The 22,897-nt window shown below is 45.1% G+C and overlaps 1 protein-coding gene and 1 pseudogene across 1 annotated transcript; both read left to right on the top strand.

Annotated features, from left to right (window-relative positions):
- Window positions 1–4,128: 4,128 nt before the first annotated feature.
- LOC122489729 lies at window positions 4,129–4,899 on the top strand (annotated as a pseudogene).
- A 9,478-nt stretch (window positions 4,900–14,377) lies between these two features.
- FOXD1 (forkhead box D1) lies at window positions 14,378–19,661 on the top strand. The gene has a single exon (XM_043591877.1). The coding sequence runs from the start codon at window positions 14,852–14,854 to the stop codon at window positions 16,292–16,294; it is 1,443 nt and encodes a 480-aa protein (XP_043447812.1). The 5' UTR covers window positions 14,378–14,851; the 3' UTR covers window positions 16,295–19,661.
- The last annotated feature ends 3,236 nt before the right edge of the window (window positions 19,662–22,897 follow it).

Raw genomic sequence — 22,897 nt, 5'->3', positions numbered from 1 at the left:
GAGAGAGTGCAAGAGGGGCAGAGAGAGGAGAGAGACAGTATCCCAAGCAGGCTCCACACTGTCAGTGCAGAGCCAATATGGGGCTTGAACCCATGAACTGTGAGATCATGACCTGAGCCAAAATTAAGAGTCAGATGCTTAACCAACTGAGCCACCCATGTGCCCCTCCATAAATAAAAATTAAGAAAAAAAAAGATTCAGAAGAGATGAATTTAAAAGGCACAGTTTGGCACATTTTGACATGTATACATCAGTGAAATTATCACCACAGTCAAGACAGTGAACATATTCATTACTCCCAGATTTTCCTTGTGTCCCTGTGTAATCCCTGCTTCCATTCCCCCCACCATCTCTAGGCAGCCGCTGATATGCTTTATGTCACTCTAGATTTGTTTGCATTTTTTTTTAGAGTTTCGTGTACATGGAGTCATACAGAATGTAATTCTTTTTTGTCTGGCTGCCTTCATTTGTCGTAATGATTTGGAAATGCATCCATGTTGTTGCATGTATCGTTAGTTCATTCCTTTTTATTGATGAGTAGTATTCCACTGTATAGATGTGCCATAGTTTATTTTTTCATTTACCTGGTGATGGGCATTCGGTTTGGGGCTATTGCTGATAAAGCTGCTGGGAACATTCATATACAAGTCTTTAAATAGCTGTATACTTTTGTTTCTCTTGGGTACATAGCTAGAAGTGGAATCATTGGGTCATGTAGCAGGTGTACATTTGACTTAAAAATTATTTATTTAGGGGCGCCTGGGTGGCGCAGTCGGTTAAGCGTCCGACTTCAGCCAGGTCACGATCTCGCGGTCCGTGAGTTTGAGCCCCGCGTCAGGCTCTGGGCTGATGGCTCGGAGCCTGGAGCCTGTTTCCGATTCTGTGTCTCCCTCTCTCTCTGCCCCTCCCCCGTTCATGCTCTGTCTCTCTCTGTCCCAAAAATAAATAAACGTTAAAAAAAAATTTTAAAAAAATTATTTATTTAAATTCAAGTTAGTTAACATACTGTGTTGTACTGGTTTCAGGGGTAGAACCCAGTGATTCGTCACTTACATATAACACCCAGTGTGCATCCCAACAAGTGCCCTTCTTAATGCCCATCCCCCATTTAGCCACCTCCCCTCACTCACTTCCTCTCGAGCAACCCTCAGTTTGTTCTCTGTATTTAAGAGTCTCTTATAGTTTGCCTCTCTCCCTGTTTTTGTCTTATTTTGTTTTTCCTTCCCTTCCCCTATGTTCATCTGTTGTGTTTCTTAAATTCCACAAATGAGTGAAATCATAGGATATTTGTCTTTCTCTGACTGGCTTATTTCACTTAGCATAATACCCTATAGTTCCATCCACGTTGTTGCAAATGGCAAGATGTCATTCTTTTTGATTGCCAAGTAATATTCCATTTAAAGATCCTGCCAAATTGTTTTTCAAAGTAGTTGTACCATTATACTTTCTCACCAGATATTCTAAAGAAATTCAGTACATACCCTGTCAACAAACAGTGCTGGGACAATTGGAGATACATACGTAAACAAAACAAAACAAAATAGAAATAAGCCTCTAATTGCATGCCACATACAACCATTTACGCCACATGGATCACTGACCTAAATGTAAAGCCTAAAACTATAAAAGTGCGAGAAGGAACTACTTAAAATATTGAAATTGAGTCCAGTTCCACTGAGAATGTGGCATTTGAGCCAGGCCTTGTAGCAGGTAAAACTGAAAGGACTTGGTAGCAAAGCGGACATTAAGAAGTGACGAAGGAGGGGCGCCTGGGTGGCTCATTCGGTGGTTAAGCGTAGGACTTTGGCTCAGGTCATGATCTCATGGTTCATGAGTTTGAGCCCCCATATCTGTGCTGACAGCTCAGAGCCTGGAGCCTGCTTTGGATTCTGTGTGTCCCTCTCTCTCTCTGTCCCTCCTCCACTCATGTGCATGCTCTCTCTCTCTCTCTCTCTCAAAAATAAATAAATGTTAAAAAAAAAGTGAGGAAGGAGTCCAAGGTAACTGGATGTCTTGACCCGTTCTTGCTGGCAGGATGGCAAGATGCTTAACAAAGAAGTGATTGGGCATACATAGAAGTAGGGGGTTCCAGAGTCAGAAAAGAACATTTGCGTTCCCAGCCCACAGTTCAGGTAGACATGTCCAGCAGACAGCTAGAAGCAAGACCCGGCAGAACATGAGAAGACTAGGAAGGGGATAGGAATTTTCAAATGACTTGATGATAGCAACAGATAATGCCATGAGGGTAGATGGTCTCACCAAGGCATAGAATATCGGATGGGGTAGAGTTGTAGACACAGTCTTGGAGAACGCCAACATTTAGGTGATGCCAGAAGGTAAAAGAATTAAAAAAAAAAAAAAACTAAGATGGAGTGATATAAAAAATGCCGCAAAAGGACCAAATGGGGATTATCCTTAACATCTGCATACAGGTTGTAATCAATATGTCAGGAAGTCATGTAGGCGCCATCTTCAGAATACATCCAGAATCGAGATACTTCTCACCACCTCTCTGCTGCTACCCACCTGGTTTATGCTCTGCTGCCATTGGGTCTCACCTGCATTGCTGCAATGGCTTCCTAACGTGTCTTTCTGTTTCTTCCCTTGCTTGGTACAGGATTTTCTTTTTCTTTTCCTTTTTCTTTCTTTCTTTCTTTCTTTCTTTCTTTCTTTTTTTTTTTTTTTTTTTTTTTTTTTTTTTTGAGAGAGAGAGAGAGAGAGGACCAGAGGAAAAGAGGGAGAGGGAGAGAGGGAGGGAATCCCAAGTATGCTCCATGCTCAGTGTGAAGCCAGAAGCGGGGCTTGATCCCACAACCCCTGAGATCATGACCTGAGCCAAAATCAAGAGTTGGACGCTCAGCCGATGGAGTCACCCAGGCACCCTGATACGGGGTATTCTTTTTTTTTTTTTATGTTTATTTATTCTTGGGAGAGAGAGAGTAGGGGAGGGGCAGAGAGAGAGGGGGCCACACAGAATCCAAAGCAGGCTCCAGGCTCCAAGCTGTCAGCAAAGAGCCTGATATGGGACTGGAACTCACACACTGTGAGATCATGACCTGAGCTGAAGTCAGCACAGAGCCCGATGTGGGACGCTTAACTGACAGAGCCACCCAGGTACCCCCTGATACAGGATATTCTTAACAGAGCAACCGGATGAATCCTTTACAGGATTTAAGGATGAATTCTAGCAGGTGACTGCCCTGTCAACAGCTCCTTGTTTCATTTAGAGTAAAAACCCAAGTCTTTATAATGCCTACCTACATGATCGCCTCCTCCCATCCCATACCCCTTTAACCTCATTTCGTATTCTATGATTTTGGTCCACTACCCCCCCCCCCCCCCGCCCTTGCTCACTCCACTAGATTGCTCTGGCCTACTTGCCACTCCTTAAATATGACCAGGTATGTTCCTGCCTCAGGGCCTTTGCCCTAATCATTCCTTCTGTTTGGAATTCTCCTCCCCTAAATACCCAACTGTATCATTATTCCAGTCGTTGTTCACTGTTTTCCCCACAACATCTATTAACTTCTAGCATACTAGAGAAATCATTCATTAATTCATGTATTCATTTTGTTTATTTCTTATGGTCTGTCTCTCTCCTGCTGAAGTTACAAAGTGCCTCAAGCTAGAATTGTGTCCTTTCCAGCTGCTTTTGGGAGACTTCCTCACACTGATCTTCATTCAAACCCAATCCATACTTCAGCTGTCTCCATTCTGCTATTTATTCCATCTGTTTGTTCTTTATTTCATCTATTGCATTCTTCATACTTAATGTTTCCACTAGGGTTTTTTGAAAATTATTTATCTTTCTTGCTTGATCCTACTAATAATTTCCCTTTTCTCCTTAAGATATTTATCATGTTTATTTAAAATTCTTAGTGTCTGAGGGTGCCTGGGTGGCTCATTCGGTTAGGTGTCCGACTTTGGCTCAGGTCATGATCTCACGGTTCGTGTGTTCGAGTCCCACATCGGGCTCTGTGCTGACAGCTCAGAGCCTGGAACCTGCTTTGAATTCTGTGTCTCCCTCTCTCTCTCTCCCCCTCCCCCACTCATGCTCTGTCTCTCTCTGTCTCTCAAAGATAAATAAGCATTAAAATTTTTTTTAAATTCTTAGTGTCTGTTCCAATAGTTATGCGTCAGATGATATAAACTGTTTAGACTATAGTCTTTCTTTTACACTAATTATGCTCCTCAGGTCACAGCTCAGCAATTTGGAGATTGCTCATTGTGAAAAATGAGGAAAAGATAGAAAAGTACAGTATAAATACCAAAATAAAAATCACCATAATCCCACCTCTCAGAAATAACCAACTGACCTTTTATTGTATTTCCTTCCAGTCACACTATTTACATGTATAGCATATTTAAAAATTGGTAAGATATTATGTGTAATTTTCTATCTGAATTTTTCCTTTACCATTAGTCTTAAGACCTTTTCAAGTTATTAAGATTGTTTGCAGACCTAATGTTTTTATTGTAATTAACAAACAGTGTTACATTAATTTCAGGTGTGCACTTCAACAATCCTATACATTACTCAGTGCTCATCAAGATAAGTGTATTCTGCCTTTCATGAAGGGACATCTTCCCCACAAAAACATGCCTCTCTCCAAGGACCTCCTCCACCCCTCCCCAGGAGAGGAGAGGAAGCGGAAGAAGAAGTGCCTGGTGCGTAGCCCCAATTCCTACTTCATGGATGTGAAATGCTCATAAAATCGCGATTGTCTTTAGCCATGCACAAACTGTAGTTTTGTGTGTTGGCTGCTCCACTTTCCATTGCCAGCCTACAGGAGGAAAAGCAAGACTTACAGAAGGATGCTCCTTCAGACGGAAGTAGCACTAATAACCCCCAGAATCAAGATGATGGGAAACCATCCCAATAAAAACATTTACGTTTTATTTTTAAGTAAAATCTCTACCCTGAAGGTGGGGCTAGAACTCACAACCCCAAGATCAAGGGTCACGTGCTTCACAGACCAAGACAGCATGGCACCTCCCCCCCCCCCCCCCCCATTAAACACATTTTGGATTAGAAAAAGAAAAGTATGTCCTCTTAATCCCTTTTATCTCTTTCACTCATTCTCCCATCCACCTCCCCTCTGGCAACCAAAGTTTATTCTCTCTATTTTTGAATCTGTGTTTTGGTTTTTCTTTTCTTCTTTGTTTTGTTTCTTAAAATCCATGTATAAGTGAAATCATATGGTATTTATCTTTCCCTGACTGACTTATTTCACTTAGCGTTATATGCTCGAGGTCCTTCCATCTTGTTACAAATGGCAGGATTTCATTCTTTTTTATGGTTGAGTATTATTCCACTGTACATATATACCACATCTCCTTTATCCACTCATCTATGGATAGACTTCCATGGTTGCTTCCAACTTCCATGTTTGCTTCCATATCTTGGCTATTGTAAATAATGCTGCAATAAAAATAGGGTGTATATGTCTTTTTGAATTAGCGTTTTCATTTTCTTTGAGTAAATACCTGGTAGTGGAATTACTGGATAATATAGTATTTCTATTTTTAATGTTTTGAAGAACTTTCATACTGTTTTCCACAGCGGCTGCACCAAATTGCATTCCCACCAATTGTACACAAGGGTTCTTTTTGCTCCACATCCTCATCATCCTCATTTGTTGTTTCTTGTCATTTGGATTCTAGCCATTCTGAAAGGTTGTAAGGTGATATCTCATTGTGGTTTTCATTTGAATTTTCCTAATGATGAGAGATGTTAAGTATCTTTTCATGTGTCTGTTGGCCATCTGTATGTCTTCTTTGGGAAAATGTCTATTCAGGTCCTCTGCCCATTTTTAAATTGTGTGTTTTTCTGATATCCACTTGTATAAGTTCTTTATTTATTTTGGATATTAACCCCCTATTGGATATATCATTTGGAAATGTCTTCTCCCATTCAGTAGGTTGCCTTTTTGTTTTATTAATGGTTTCCTTCACTGTGCAAAACCTTTTTATTTTTGTGTAGTCCCAGTAGTTTAATTTTGCTTTTGTTTCCTTTGCCTGTGGAGACATATCTAGAAAAATCTTTCTCCAGCTGATGTCAAAGAAATTACCACCCATGTTTCCTTCTAGGAGTTTTATGGCTTCAGGTTTCACATTTGGTGGTCTTTAATCCATTTTGAGTTTATTTCTGTGTAAGAAAGTGGTCTAGTTTCTGTTCACTTTTCCCAGAACCAAGTGTTGAAGAGAATGTCTTTCTCCTGTTGTATATCCTAGCCTCTTTTGTCTTAGATAAATTAATTATATAAGCATGGCTTTATTTCTGGGTTCTCTATTGACCTAGGTGTCTATTTTGTTGCCAGCACCATACTGTTTTGATTACTACAGCTTTGTACTTCTTTCTCAAGATTGTTTTGGCTATTCAGGGTCTTTGGTGGTTCCATACAAATTTTAGTATTACTTGTTCTAGTTTCTGTGAAAAATGTTGGTGTTTTGATAGGGATTGCATTAAATGGCTTTGGGTAGTATGGGCATTTAATTCTTCCAACCCATGAACATGGACTATCTTTCTATTTGTTTGTGTCATCTTCAATTTCTTTAATCAGTGTTTTATAGTTTTTGGATTATAGGTCTTTCACTTCCTTAGTTAAGTTTATTCCTAGGTAGTTTTTTTTTCCTTTGGTATTTTGTTATTTTTGATGCAATTGTAAATTTAAAAAATTATTTTTATTTATTTAATTTATTTGATTTTTATTTTTAAGAGAGAAAGAGTGCAAGCAGGGGAGGGGCAGAGGGAGGGAATCTTAATCAGGCTCCACGCTCAGTGAGGAGCCCCACATGGGGCTCTATCTTACGACCTTAAGATCATGACCTGAGCCAAAATCAAGAGTCAGATGCTTAACTGACTAAGCCACCCAGGTGCCCCAAGTTTTGGTATAATTGTAAATGGGATTGTTTCCTTAACTTCTCTTTCTGCTGCTTCATTATTAGTGTGTACAAATGTAATGGATTTCTGTATATTAATTTTGTATCCTGCAACTTTCCTGAATTCATGTATTAGTTCTAGTAGTTTTGGGTTGTTTGTTTTTTTTTTTTTTTTTTTGGTAGTCTTTAGAGGGTTCTATATATAGTATCATGTTATCTGCAAAGAGTGAAAGTTTTACTTCTTCCTTATTAATTTGGATGCCTTTCATTTCTTTTTCTTGCCTGATTGCTCTGATTAGGACTTCCAGTCACAGACCTAATTTTTAATGATTGCAAATGATTCCATTTTAAGGATATATAGTAAAACGTTGAACTCTTGAGCATTTAGCATGTTCCCAATTTTTTTCCCTTAAAAAAATCACTACAACAAGCAATTTTGTACATAAATCTTTGTTTATATTTCTGGCTGTTTTCTTAGGATGGAGCCCTAGAATGAATGATAACAGAGAGAATGGGCACTGAAGATACAACTGCCAAATTGTTTGCTAGAAGTTTTGTGTCACTACACTTTACACAGGAAGTGTATGATTGAGTTCTTACCATTACACCCATCATGTTCATGATCTTTGCTAATTTGATCGAGGAAAATGGCATTTCACCTTTTTCCAATTTGCATGTCTTTTATTACCAGTGGTCATTATTTTTCTTTACTCTTCTGTAGATTTTGGGTTCAGATCCTTTCTCAGTTTTTTCTGCTCTAGAAAGTTAGCCAATCAGAGCTTTCTAGTAAAGACAATTTGCTCACATATTCCTCTAGTGGAAACTTTTAAGACCACCTTCTGCACAGGGGCCTATGTTTGTATTCCACGGCAACTAACCCCCCACCGCCACATTGGTGCCAGACTGTGGTGTCAGGTGAAGGGTTACCCCTGAGGTGGATATTGAGATCTCTTGGTGTGTTTGCATATGTAGAGCAGAGGCATGATAGTTCAGTCTTGGTTTAAGCCTGGACACCAAGCAATAGAGTGTATGTGTGTGCACGTGCATGTGTGTGTGTGCACGCGCGTGTGTGTGATAGCTACGGTTGGTCACTGTGTATTTTAAACACACAAAAAATTGCAATAAGTGACAAGGCTTTCTCATGGTTTTATAAAGGATCCTTTTTATTTTCAATGCTGCATCCCTAAAATCACTTTAAAGAGCCCCATTCTTCCCAAGCAGAGAGATTTCTCTTCACCGAGAGCCCCTGGGTGAACTACAAATAAAAAATAATAATAATGCATTCTTTCTAGATATGGTAATACTATTTTTTAATTCTTATGTTAGAATTAAAAATAATATGTCTCTTTCCAAGAAATTAACTTATTAAACAATGTAAGTAAACATGAGAAGATTACAGAGCTACAAACATATTCTCTTTTTTTAAATGTTTATTTATTTTTGAGAGGGAGACAGAAACCAAAGCAGGCTTCAAGCTCTGAGCTGTCAGCACAGAGCTGGTCACAGGGTTTGGACTCGCGAACCGCGAGATCATGACCTCAGCTGAAGTCAGCCACTTAACCCATTGAGCCACTCAGGTGATGCTATGAACATGTTCTCTTGAGAGTGTTGTATTGAAAGTAACCCCCCAAAGGAGGAGTCCTCTCTGGAATGGAGATGTGTGTATTTTGCAGTTAAATTCCTGATAAAAATATCTTCTGAACTTTTCATTTTGGGATACAAAATTTAAACGTGCCGCCTCAAGCCACTGAGATCAGAGCTAAATAAGTCTCTGTGCTGGTGTGTGTTGGGGCAGGAGGGCTAGTCCAGGTTAACTGCGGTAATGAAAATTCCTGAGTCAGTATAAATAATTTTGCTGTTATAAAACACAGATTTAGACCTTTGCTGACATTCTGAATTCTTGAGGATTTCTGAATCTTGCTCAGGACATGAAATGCTTGTTTAAGGAGCTGTTGTGCAAGCATAAGACTGCTTAATAAGACCCAGAAGGCCACTAAAATATCTTCTTCACAAAGGACTCTAACTTCCAACTACACTGCGTGAAGACCCCCATTTGAAACTGGATTATGACATTTTATCAAATGTTTTTTGTTAAAATGCACCTACCCTTAGGAGAGGTACTAACTACTCTCAGCCAGTAACACCTTGCCTTGAACTTATTTTCAGACTACGTAACTGGCTCCAAAGAAGCAGATTTAGGGGGTGCAAAGAGTCTGGCCCATGGAGTCCTATGTTGGGAGAGGCTTCTGGAACTGCGACATGAAGATGGAGGCCTCCACTCTGCCTTCGTGGCCTCTGTAACAACTAGAGGCAACCATCCATGGCTGTTTCTGCAGCCATCATATGGTACCCACTTCACCAGTTGTTGTGACCTTGACATTAGCTCAGTGGCATGTATGAACCAACCCTCATGGAAGGAATATTAAACCACTAGAGAATGCTGAAGTAGAAGGACCTGGACAGCCAGAGAAATATTTCAAGGTCATCTGGGGCCTCCAAGGCTTTAAGACAGGTAAGAAGGCAGGAAAGGGATATAAAATGTAAGTGTGTGTGTGTGTGTGTGTGTGTGTGTGTGCGCGCACGCACGCACGCATCAGGGGGAAATATTCACAATTCTGGTGGAGTCTTAACTCTTACTTTTTTTTTTTTAACTCTTTAAAATTGAAGATAATGTGCAGAGTGTGAATCTGAAAGTCTCAACGTTGGTGTGCCTGGGTGGCTCAGTCGGTTAAGCATCCGACTTTTAATTTCAGTTCAGGTCATGATCTTGCAGTTCATGGGTTCAAGCTCATCGTTGGGCTCTGTGGTGGCAGAATATCTGCTTGGGATTCTCTATCTCCCTCTCTCTCTCTGCCCCTCCCCCACTAAAATAAATAAATAAACTTAAAAAAGAAATCTTAAAAAAAAGTCTCGGGGCGCCTGGGTGGCGCAGTCGGTTAAGCGTCCGACTTCAGCCAGGTCACGATCTCGCAGTCCGGGAGTTCGAGCCCCGCGTCGGGCTCTGGGCTGATGGCTCAGAGCCTGGAGCCTGTTTCTGATTCTGTGTCTCCCTCTATCTCTGCCCCTCCCCCGTTCATGCTCTGTCTCTCTCTGTCCCAAAAATAAATAAATGTTGAAAAAAAAATTTAAAAAAAAATAAAAATAAAAAAAAAAAAAAGAAAGTCTCAAAATCGTGAGCAAGGTGAGGTTACAAATCTAGAAGGGTGTGGGAAGACTGTTGCTGTGACTTCACTAATGTGTGTGCCTTCTTAGGACAATGGGGTTCCTTTGAGGATTTCTGGGGTGAAAAAGGTGTAAGAAAATGACAAACTTTATTGAATGCCCACTGCATGCATGGTGTTACAAAGAGCTAGGTGCATGGAGGTTTGAAAAGGAACAGAAAAGGAGAAAAATAACCCAATGTCCGTTGGCGGATGAATGGATAAGCAAAATGTGTATATATAGAAAAGAGCCTTTAAGCCTTTTCAGCCTTAAAAAGGAATGACATTTTGCTACATGCTACAACATGGATGAACTTTGAAGATACTGTAAGTGAAATAAGCCAGTCACAAAGGACAAACACTGTATTTTTCTATTTTGTGAGACAGCCAGAATACTCAAATTCATAGAGAAAGTGGAGTCATGGTTGCCAGGGGCTGGGGTTTGGGTGGGAGGAATGGAGTTCCTGTTTAAAAAAAATTTTTTTAACGTTTATTTATGTTTGAGACAGAGAGAGACAGAACATGAACGGGGGAGGGTCAGAAAGAGGCAGACACAGAATATGAAACAGGCTCCAGACTCCGAGCTGTCAGCACAGAGCGCGACTCGGGGCTCGAACTCACGGACCGAGAAATCATGACCTGAGCCGAAGTCGGCCGCTTAACCGACTGAGCCACACAAACGCCCCTGGAGTTACTGTTTAATGGGTTTGGGATGATGGAAAACTTCTGGAAATGGATAATATGATTGTTGCCTCAACGTGACTTAATGCCTCTGAATTGTATAAAGCGGTAAATTTTTACTACTGTGCTATGCCATCGATGTGATGATGTTTGTGTATATATTCATGTTATACATTACTTAATACATATAAGGCTCTGAGCCTAGTCACAAGAAACAAAAGTTAAAAAGTAAAAATAAAGGGTAAATTTTATGCTATGTATATTTTAACACACACTGGAAAACAATTTAAAAAAAAATTAAAAAAAAACAACGAGGAATAGAGTGCCCTTTGGCCTCCAGACGTTTGAGGTTCCAGAAAAGGAAGATGCGTAGAGCCACGGGGAAAGACAGTGTCCGGTTAAAGAACGGCTCCCAGGCACCGCTGTTGTGGCCGGGGGACTGAGAAAGCACTTGTCATTGAGCCTAACAATTGCCCATCTACCTGGCTCCCCCACGGGACCCCTCACACCACGGACTCCAGTTTTATTCTTTCTCTCCAGAACCAGAGCTCTAGGCACAAAGTGGTATCTCAGTACAGACTTGTGGAATGATTCTAGGAGAGACGCAGCCCCAAGCGTCCGCCGAGTTGGGAAACACGTTCGTATACACATTCATGGGTAAACTCTTGGGATGCTCTAGGGCAGAGAGAGCTGGAGTCCAAGGTCCCAAATGGGGAGTTTACTCCCCCAGGTCTCTGCTAGCCTTCACCCACCAAAAGAGGTTCTGTGAGGGGACCGAGTGCAAGGCGCCGAGCCCCCCCGACCCCCCCCCCCCCCCCCCAGTGGAAGGTCCCGCCACCTCCCCGATTCCTGCTGCCGCACAATCCCAATAACGGCTCTCTCGGGCGGGGGACTTGTGGAGCGCCCAAACCATCCAAGTGAAAACAGCAGAAACCTGCGGTTCAGGGAAAGGCCTCTGCTCCTGCTCCGCCGCTCCCGAGAAGGAGAGGTGGGGCTTCAAGAAACAAAAACCCTGGCCGTCCGACGGCCAGTGGGAGGGAAGGCCCGGAGCCCACTAGCCACACTCCCAAAACGCCTGCTGCCTCCCAGCTCGGGATCCGGGCCTGCGGCGCGGTCAGCAGGGCGCTGCGCCGCCGCCAGGGGGCAGCCCTCCTCCACGTGGGCACTACCCGGCCAGGCGGGCGCCCCGCGCGTTCAGCTTGCACGCCAGCGGAGCACACAAGAGGGAGATCGCCGCGTCGCCCCCAGCCCGCCTCACAGAATAGTTTCTCGTCCCTTGTGCCAGCTTGAGAGCGTGGCGGTGGATATTCCCCAGCCGGGGCTGAGAGCTGGGAGCACGTTTGGGAGGGACGCCCGGGGGGAGGGGACGAGGGGCGCAAAGGAGGACCACGCGGGAAATGAAACACTTGGGTTTCCGCGCTCTGGGAATTTCAAGAGCCGGGAGCTACAGGCCGCGTACAAAAGTGTAGCTTCACTAAAGCAAACAAAGCAAGTGACACGTCCAAATCTGGGGCTCGAGTATAAAGCTCACCCAAATCTCTGTTAACACTGTCCCCGCAGCACTCCTCCTGGGTTGATCTTCAGCTCTGACCTTCTCTAAATCCTAACACTTACCCTTCAGTGGCCAGAAGATAATTTGCCACGTTTTTCAAACGTTTCCAGGGAAGATCCCTTTAACCCTTCGGGGAGGGAGCTTTGGACAAAGGTACAAACGGAACGCAAAGTCAATCTCAGCGCCCTCCTTGGCCAGACAAGTTCAGGGTAGGGGGATGGGGGCTGATCACCTAAAGTAACTAATGGTCTGTGAACAAATTCCTCCCCTCCGTTTTACCTTCAAATACCTCGCCACACACCAATCCTCAGTCTAGTGCAAATCATGGTGTTTATTTAGCTATTGACTGGGTACTTATAAAACTTAAACTTCCTAATGTAAAAGTGAACGCCTTGGTAAGGAATCCTGGCTACATCAACAAAGCAATGTGATGCCTGATTAATAGTGCTGATTAATGTTGGCTCAGGTTAATGCTGAGCGCCTTACAATAATTAAATGGTTCAGTCATTTTTCAAACGAGACTCAATGGAAAATAATTTATTTACAATTTGAGGCGTTCTCGTAGATCTGTCAAAGATCTATGATGGACTTTATGGGTCATTTGTAAGTGTAACTGGTGGTTAGCTCTCCTAGGCAACAAAAACTCGATTTTAAAATAAGTCTTAGGTGGGGGGACAGTTTATTTTTGAGACTCTGTGATGGATAAGGGGTGTAATAAAACGTTTGAAAATGTGAAAAACCTGGTGGATAAAATGATATACACAAAGGTAGCTGATGAGTGTTCCTACAAAAAGCCATTGATTTTTGATAGTTTTTGTCAAGTGGTTATTTTAATCAGAAAGCTGTAATTTGGAGGCAGGTCCCTACTTTGAAATAGAAGTGTTTTAGGAAATGCAAATATCGAACATGTATGGCTATGTGAGTGTGAATTCCACAAGCTATTGGGATTCTTACACCAGCCACAATGATTAGAGTTGATGACAAAGATGGGAATACTCAAAATAATGTCATATTTAAATTATTTCCACTACCTTGTGACCTGAAAAGGAAAATTGGATTGAAAAGAACTTGCATCTTATTTTAAAATATTATTTCGTTTCTTTTTCACCAGTAGCTATTGGAAATATTTAGATTTTCCAAAAACATTTCTAAAGCTGGTTTGAAAGTTTTAATTAATATAGTTCCTATTAAGCCTGAGTATGTGTATATGTTGTAGTTATTTAAGTATTTTGAGATTACTGTGAAGTGTTGATTAGAATGTTCCTCTTACTAAGAACTATAGAGTCCCTTACCCATTATGAAAGAGCTTTTTATGAGTTGCTCCTAGGGTGCAGTTTTTAAAAATGTATTTTGTTTTTCACTAACATTTTCTATTTCTTTTCTGCATTCAATGATTACTTTCTTTATTCCCATGAAATTTGTCAGATCCTCTCATTAGAGGGGCTTAGTTTAGCTGTCAAGTTTCTAGGGCATTCAGTTGCAGATAAGTGACTAAAACGCCAGCCTAACCACATTTTTATTAACAGATGGCGGAAAACAAACGTCTCTGGAGAAGAACCGAAGGGGACAGGTTAAAAGGTCAGTAAACAATTATTATTGTGCTTAAACTGGGGGGGGGGGGTTGTGTTCTCTACAGATTCGATGGGGGAGCTGCTGGCCCAATCTGGGGGAGATGGGACAACCCAACAGATCTCAGAGCCATTCCCCAGGGACCACCTCGGACGATTGGGGGAGGGGAGTTACCTCTGGGCTGGACGTCTCCTACAGGCCATCTGACTGGTCAAACTGTCGCGTCACGGGAGTGCTTGTGAAGTTAGGATTGAGGGCTAATTGAAGGGAAGGAGCCTGGGAATTCCAACTCGTGCAGTGGCCCTAGGTCCAGAGCACCGCGGGCCAGCACGTAATTCGGGTCCCAACCCCTTTGACAAGGAGTAGTAAAGAGTGGTGGGGTCCTCTCTCCTCCCCCCATGTTCTCAGTTGCTACTCCCTCCTACGGGCAAACTTTCTCTCCCGAGCAGGGCTGATTTCCTAGGCTTTCTTTCCCTTCCCTCGGTAGCGCTCTGACGTGCACACCATGTGACAGGCCTCCTGCTATAAGCCGAGGAAAGGTCCGCCCTCTCCTGGACTCAGCCCTCGCCTCGCCGAGCTCGGTCCCTAGACTCTCACCCGTCCCGCACCGTCCCGGGCGCCCGACACTCTGACTTGCTCGCTCGGGGCATCGCCACCCCCTCCTCACTGATCGTGCGAGGCCCCGCTCCGCAAGGGGAAGGTCAAGTCCCCCCGCCTGGGACCGGAGCGCGCGGAGTCCAGCGAGTGCAGAGACCTTGCGGCTCTCGCGGCGGCGCAGGAGTTACAAAGTCGCGGCGCAAAAAGCCTCTGCCGCAGCCCGGCAGCTCCCGCGCAGCTCCAGCAGCGGCGGCGCCCCCAGCGTGGCGCCCCCGTGCCGGGCCCGCCGCCCGGGACCCGGGCTGGGGCGCGGCGGGAGCCCAGAGCCCGGCGCCCCTATGCGCCGCCTCGCCGCCGCCGCGCTACAGCTATGACCCTGAGCACGGAGATGTCCGATGCCTCCGGCCTCGCGGAGGAGACAGACATCGACGTGGTAGGGGAGGGCGAGGACGAAGACGACGAGGAAGAGGACGACGACGAGGGCAGCGGCGGCGTGTCCCGCCTGGCGGTCCCCGCGCAGCGGCGGCGGCGGCGGCGCTCCTACGCCGGAGAGGACGAGCTGGAGGACCTGGAGGAGGACGACGACGACGACGATGACATCCTGCTGGCCCCGCGCTCAGTGGCCTCCCCGGCGCCCCCGGGCCCAGCCCCAGTGGCGGGGGCCGGGGCCGGCGGGGGCGGCGGCGCGGGCCCGGGCGCGGGCGGCGGCGGCGGCGGCGGCGGGACCGCGGGCGGCGGCGCCAAGAACCCCCTGGTGAAGCCGCCCTACTCGTACATCGCGCTCATCACCATGGCCATCCTGCAGAGCCCCAAGAAGCGGCTGACGCTGAGCGAGATCTGCGAGTTCATCAGCGGCCGCTTCCCCTACTACCGGGAGAAGTTCCCCGCCTGGCAGAACAGCATCCGCCACAACCTCTCGCTCAACGACTGCTTCGTCAAGATCCCCCGCGAGCCCGGCAACCCCGGCAAAGGCAACTACTGGACGCTGGACCCCGAGTCCGCCGACATGTTCGACAACGGCAGCTTCCTGCGCCGGAGGAAGCGCTTCAAGCGGCAGCCGCTGCTCCCGCCCAACGCCGCGGCCGCCGAGTCGCTGCTGCTGCGCAGCGCAGGGGGCGCGGCCGGCGCGGGCGACCCCGCGGCGGCCGCGGCGCTCTTCCCGCCCGCGCCCCCGCCGCCCCCGCACGCCTACGGCTACGGCCCCTACGGCTGCGGCTACGGCCTGCAGCTGCCGCCCTACGCGCCGCCCTCGGCGCTCTTCGCCGCCGCCGCGGCCGCCGCCGCCGCCGCCGCCTTCCACCCGCACTCGCCCCCGCCGCCCCCGCCGCCCCCGCCGCCGCACGGCGCGGCCGCGGAGCTGGCCCGGACCGCCTTCGGCTACCGGCCGCACCCGCTCGGCGCCGCCCTGCCCGCCCCCCTGCAGGCCTCGGCTGCCAAGGCCGGCGGCCCGGGCGCCTCGGCGCTGGCGCGCTCGCCCTTCTCCATCGAGAGCATCATCGGAGGCAGCCTGGGCCCGGCCGCCGCCGCCGCCGCCGCCGCGCAAGCAGCCGTGGCCGTGCAGGCCTCGCCTTCACCCTCTGCGGGGACCCCGTCCGCGCCCGCGCCGGGATCCGGCGGCGGCGGCGGCGGCGGCGGCGGCGGCTGCGCGGCTCAGGCGGCCGTAGGCCCGGCCGCCGCGCTCACCCGCTCCCTCGTGGCCGCCGCGGCCGCCGCCGCCTCCTCGGTCTCCTCGTCCGCCGCGCTGGGGACTCTGCACCAAGGGACTGCCCTGTCCAGTGTCGAGAACTTTACTGCTAGGATTTCAAATTGTTAATAACGCTATGTTAGCGCGCTTGGGAAAGAGAAGGTAGGAATCCCGGCTCTTTTTTTTTTTTTTTTCTTTTTTTCTTTCATCTTGCTGGTTTGGCGTTTGGTACACTTCTCCCGGCGCGGCCCCTCCCGACCTCGCGCCCCCATTTTCGCCGCTTGGGACTCTCAGACAAGACTGAGTTTGGCAGCAGCGGGGACGCGCTTTTTGGCTCTGCGGGTCCCTCTATTTATGCAAAGTCGCCCTATGCTGCAGGCCCCGACCCGGGGTGCGGAGGAAGAGGGTACTGGTGGGGGCACTCCCTTGGCCTAGGCACAAGGGGCTTCCTTGACTTGTGGGAAACGTTTTTCTAAAAAATCTAAGCCTTTTTGAGGTCTAGAGATTCTCAGGTCCAGGCGTTAAAAATATCAGTAATGTTCAAAAGAATGATACACAAACAGTAAAGGTCCTGAAGAGTGCCAGCGAAGCAATAGTTTTTATTTGAGGACACTTGTCTGGTGTACTTTTTCATGAAAAGGAAAAAAATGATTAACATGTTTACACAAGGAAAAAAAGTCAAAATTATCATTTCTTATTTTAACCTGTGTTTTGTATCATAATAGACATGCGGATTTTTTATTTTGTACTTACTGCGTATTCTTTACAAGGAGTATTGTAAATTTTACTGGCAATTATTATTGTACTATTCTAATGTAAGATTTTTACACTTTTTCAGAAATAAAATGCTTAATTTTCAAAGAAAATCCACCAAAAAGTTGGCTTCAGTCGTCCCCTGCTTAGTTTATTTTCTCTTTTGTTAAGGAAATTTCTATGGGCGTTATGTAGGAACCCAGTACAGAATAGGACATTTTATTTTCAAAGAGAATTTAACAAAAGCATCATGCCATGATTTTTCAGTTATACTTCCTAGGTCAAAGCTATTGCAAGAAACCAGCAACTACTTCTAAATGATTACAAGTTGAAGAAGTTACTTTGGTGTACATTTTCAAATCTCATTCCATTCCATTTTGAAGAGCATTGAGGCTATTTAAAATTAATGCCACAGTTACCCTCAGATAATTTTATGGAACTTTAAATTTATTTGTCAGTTTCCCACTTCCTTTGATTTCCACTCGCTTTTGAGCACAATATTGCATATATCTGCAAAAGCTCTGCAACACATTATATTGTAATGAAAGCAACACAAGCAAATAGGTAACTTTTAGTTAAAAATTTTTAGAGATGATCAACACTTAAGTAGCTTTGAAGTCCTGAATATTTACACATATAAAATAAATTGTATTTGAAAGCTCTAGGGTTTAAAGCCACCACTCTCCTGACAGAAGGGATTCCAGGAATTGAATAAAGAAATTTTTATTCTAAAAGGCAAACTTAACATTGAAATTCTAATTTAAATGTGTAACTTAAGGTATGTAAGAGAAATCTTCAATTCAACTAAGAATAAAAATGAAAATGTATCAGGTGTTTATTGAAGTATTTATACAATTTTCATGATTTAGGCTATCTTTTTTCAAACTTTAAGTGTTTTCAATAACTACTTGTTGCAGGCAATTTCTAGTTCTTTGAAAAAACGTGAGTCTCTAGTTTTGATGACTATAGATGTTATTGTGGGCTCCAAATAAAAGTAAAGCATATGTAATATGTAATTTAAGTAATATTAGTGAGTTGCAGAGGAGGTTAAATATGCTTATTAAATTATTTTTCAAAAAATCTGGACAGGTATATACCTGAAGATCTGCACAACTAACCAATCAGGTTAACGAAGACTGACTTACAGGCCAATGTTTTTGCAGTGACATTCACTCTTGATGCCCTGTCCTCTTGTCCCCTTTTAGGGAGGGGAAAAAATGGACTCTCACAGCCTCAAAAATTAAGTTCTGGGTTTTTTCCTATCAAATATTTGGAATAGATTAAATAAGAGTTTAAACATACCCTCATAGTTTACTACTAAGTATATAGATACAAACTGAAATATTGTTAGATCAAAATCTTATATACAAAAGTTACGTTTGCCCTAGCACGGCTAAGAGAGATGACTTTGGAACCGAGAACGTCCAGATGCCACAGCTGCCCGGGGTGGAGACGAGTTAGCAGGCGGAACCCAGACGGCCCAGGCACCGCTCGCATGCCTCGCAGCCTTCTGTAAGTCACAGATCTGAAACTTAGAGCTGAAAGTCATTATGGGGAGAGAGTGAAAGAACGGGGCCATGGGTATTATTATTATTTGCGTGATACTTGGATGTCCCGAACAGCGGGGAATCCCAGCTACTCCTTCTCTCTGTTCAAATTCCCGAATCTCTAAAAAGTGCCAGGACGGACTCTACCCCCTCCCCCGCCCCCAGGTTGTCCGCGCTTTTAAGAGAATGCTGGATGCTGTGCAATCTAGCGCTGGCCTCCTTTGGCGTCTGGAGGTGGGGTCCCGCATCACCCAAGCCAGCTAGAGAGACCGCAAGACTGTGGTGCGTCCCTGAGCCCTAAGAAAAAGTAAGCTCAACCGGCCTGCTCACTGTCGCGTTTTGCCTCATCACCTTCCGGGTTTGGGCTTCCACGGTAGGTGTTGCTGGCCCGGAGACGGAGGAGATAGTGGGGAGCGAAGGTGGCGAGCCGGGCAGGGAGTGAGCGGTGGCGGACTACCGGGCGGCCGGGAACGCGGGGCTCGCCCGGTTGGCTGTGTGGACGAGCAGGTGCTGGAACAAAGGCCGCGGGGCTGCCGGGCTACCGAGGCCTTTGATGGGCAAGGACGTCTCCTCCCGGGGCTCCTCATTCGCATGCAAATCCAGCTCTGGTCCTCTTTTCTTTGAAGGCAAACAGAAGGATGTTTGTGTGTTTGTAAGGACGAAGCTTGCTTGAACAAGCCTTCCTCAATAGGCTGGGTCTCGAAAAATAAACCGGTTGGACAAACATTGGCCACCAGCTCTCCTCCTCCCAACTACAAAGTGTGGATTTGCTACAACTCATTAACCCGACGCTTTTCTCCCCTTCGCCTTGTTTCTCTGCTCATCAAACGCCCCCGTAGAGCCTGGAGACAAATGACCGAAGCTCAGTCGGGAGGGAATTGCAGTTAATAGGAAGAGGGATATATTGGGGCTAATGGTTCAGGCAGCTCCCGGAGAAGGACCACACAAAAAGGAGCCTCTCCATTCAGGGCTCTGTTGTGCTGCGGAGATTTACTCTGCAGCTAGATTTAGCCAAATGTTATCTATTGCCCGGGTAATGAAGCCCTTATGGATTGAATTGCTCCTTGTACCACACATGATGTCATGACCTTAGATCGTTTCTTGGTTGATTTCTTTTTTTCTCTATTGGGTAATTATTTTATTTCTTTAAAATAAGAAGCTAGAGCTTCTGCTCAACAACATGTTTCCTCTCCGTCCGCATCCTGTGCATTTATTTAAGAGCCACTTCCTTTCCTCTTAAGAAAAAGAAACTGGGGAGGGGAAGGAAAAAATGATGAGAACCTCTCCCATTTTCTCTCACTGAGGCATCTGGATGTTTGCTCAGCTCTCCTTCCTGGTCCCCTACTCAGTGGGCCTTTCCTGCCCAAACTTTCTGCTGGTGGAACTGTATTTGGGGTATATTTACTATCAAAATTCTTACAGTGAATGTAATAAGCATCCATTTGGGAAAAGCTTCAGCCTTTCAGGTTTTATTATTTTTTTTTTTGAAAGCCCACCATTCCTTCCTGTACCCTGTCCTCTGAGAGAGCTGGGGGAGGTGTTTTTTCTGATGGAAGGTGATTATTTTGATGGACTACCAGCCTGTGTCATTTATTAAAGGCTGTCTGAGGCCAGCGGCTGTGCCTGTTTTGTTTTTCTCTCTCTGGCCCTGGTGGCTCTGATTTCCTTGCTTGACCGAAGACCAAGCTTGGAGCAGCTAACTGTGTTATTATAACTGCTATAGATGAGTAAGGATCAGATCTTAGTACCCAGAGCCAGGAGTTAACAACTCTAGTTTTCGTTTAAAATTTTTCTGCTGGCTACACATTTTGCTCACACTTATTTTTATTACTGACTGAGAAAAGTCATGTGGGGACAACTTTAAGTTCATATCTACATCAAACTCAATCCAAATCAGAAATCTGCCCAGCAGTCACTCTGGTCTCTCTGGAATCCTTCAAGGGGATGACCGCAGGACACATTGGCATGCCAGGGATCCCCTGCCCCCTTTAGAACTGAACCAGACAAGGAATGGCCTGGGAAGCAGAGGATAAGTAAAGTGGGCCCGGCATTGTCAGCATCCATTCCTGTCTCTCCCTGTTTCCTGGTGTTGCAGCTGGGCCACACGCACTCACGCACACACACACACACATGCACACACATGCGCGCACGCGCGCGCACACACACACACACACACACACACACACAGGCATGACCGCTCATTGCCCATCAGCTGCCACTTGCCTCTCTTCTCCCCTATGATTTTGTAATTAGGCATATGCTTTTTGTTGGTAAATGTGTTTGATGTCACGGCCAGTGAAATGTGGACTGTTTATAGGGCCACGAATGTAAATGTGTAAATATGTTTAGTGTAAAATCTGGCCCTTCGACTTTAGCAATAAATACCCTGCCAATTTGGATACGATTACATTTGACAGGAAGATGGAGAATCTGATCATGACCAGCTGCTCATGGCTCTTTGGGACTTGTACTTTCCCAACTGAATTCACTTTTCAGATAATTTCTTTGCATGTCACATCTCTCTAATCACATCTTTCCCTTGACGTGAACAGCTTGGGCTCTTTTCTTTTTATTGTTGACCGCTCTGGCACGCAGGAAGCTTCCTGGTTCATTCCTCTTGCTTCTTTACCAGGAAAACACTATTCAGTAACAAGTAAACACACATAGAAAATAATGGATTATCATCATCAGTCCCCTTTTTGAGTTCTGAGCCTCCAGGTGTGATAAGATGGCTCAGAAGAGAAATGAGATAAAGCCTCTGAGTTTCTGGCCCACACTTATAATTTCCTGCTCTTTATCATCATCATCCTGACTTTAAAAGCCATTTTGAGCTATTCTCACTTTTAAAAAGTAAACGTTTTAGGAAGTACAATACACATACAGAAAAATGCACAAATCTCAATGACTTTTCACAAGGCAAACATACCCTTGCAACCAGCATCAGATCAAGAAGCAGATATTACCAGTTCCTTAGGAACCGCCCATCTATTCCAGTCATTACCCTCAGCACACATTAGCATTTAAAAAGGATTTTCATTAATATTTCTCTCAACCACACTGAAATAGTGACAACAAGAATTATTACTGATCTCATTTTACAAATATGGACATTAAGGTTGAAAAGATATGAAATGACTTGCCCAAGGTCACAGCTACTGGGACTTCAGTATTTAAACCCCATTTTATGCCCTTCACATCACACTGCCACTCTGTGGCCGTCATTGTGATTTATTAAACACCCACTGTGGCAGGGCAATTGCCTTAGAGGTCACTGTGTAGAAGAGCCATTTGTTTTTTATTCACTTTTTGCTTCCTTGCTAGATCCTTCTCCCTCCTTCCTCTACTCAGGAGATACCCCAGCCCCTTCATGTAGATACATTTGCAATCTCTAGTCAAGTTATTTCAGAAATGTCAGCTTCCTCTACCTAGTGCCACATGACAGCACTCTTCCAATCTTTTGTGCATTAGCAATCTCCCTTAAAATATCACACACACACACACACACACACACACACACACACACACACACAAACCTACCTCACCTTTTCACCTTTGTACTATTTGCCCATTTCCTCTGCTTTTCTTCCTAATTTCTAATGCTTGAAATTCTGCCACACTGACAGAAATTTTGCTAAGCAGGTCTTTAGAACCACACTTAAGGTCATATTGTCTCTAAGTGGAAAAAAAAAGAATATGTAAGAGTCAGATCAACTGATTAAACATTTAATGAGAAAGAAAATCACTTTTCTCAGAATGTACCCTCTCCCCTCTCTCCAGACACACTCTTGAAGATTTTTCTGTCTTTGAACAGCTGTGTATGATGTGGGCTAAGCCAGTCCTTTTAGCCCTTGCACAATTAATCCACTGCATTGGAGCCTCCTGAGGGACAATCCCACCTGGAGCTCAGAACTGCGTGGCCAGAGGTTTCCCTAAAATGCTTAGGCGGGGAGGGAATTCCAGACCACCTTCTGGCATCACATCTTTTTCTTGATGCCAAAGCATCCTTGCCAGTTGCCACCAGAAGCATTATTAAACCCTAGCCTCCTCGGGCAGTTGTTGGGGCCAATGCTTTGTCCCTTACGAGAACATCCAAGCTGGAGTCAGAGCAAGGATTGCACCTAACAGTGAGCTGCAGACTGTAAAGGACAGTGTCTATAGTGGTCTTTTCAAGGGACAGTGCTTAATGGAAGGTAACATTGATTTTCTAGAGGAGTATTTTTGTAAAACCAGAAACAGTTCTTCTTTTAGATTTTACACTGTAAAAGATAACAAAATCCCATTTCAGGAATAAAAGCAGGCAGTTAATATCAGAAACAGTATTTAGAGAACCTGGAAAGTTCTGACCCTGAATTTGAAATCAGGAGACAGTTTGGGAGATTATTTTTCTGTTATTTTTTGAAACTGACTTGATTTTTCAATGGGGTGTTTCCCT

Source organism: Prionailurus bengalensis, chromosome A1 (assembly GCF_016509475.1).
Source record: "Prionailurus bengalensis isolate Pbe53 chromosome A1, Fcat_Pben_1.1_paternal_pri, whole genome shotgun sequence".
NCBI classification, from domain to species: Eukaryota; Metazoa; Chordata; class Mammalia; order Carnivora; family Felidae; genus Prionailurus; species Prionailurus bengalensis.
This window is presented reverse-complemented; position numbering and strand designations above follow the sequence as displayed.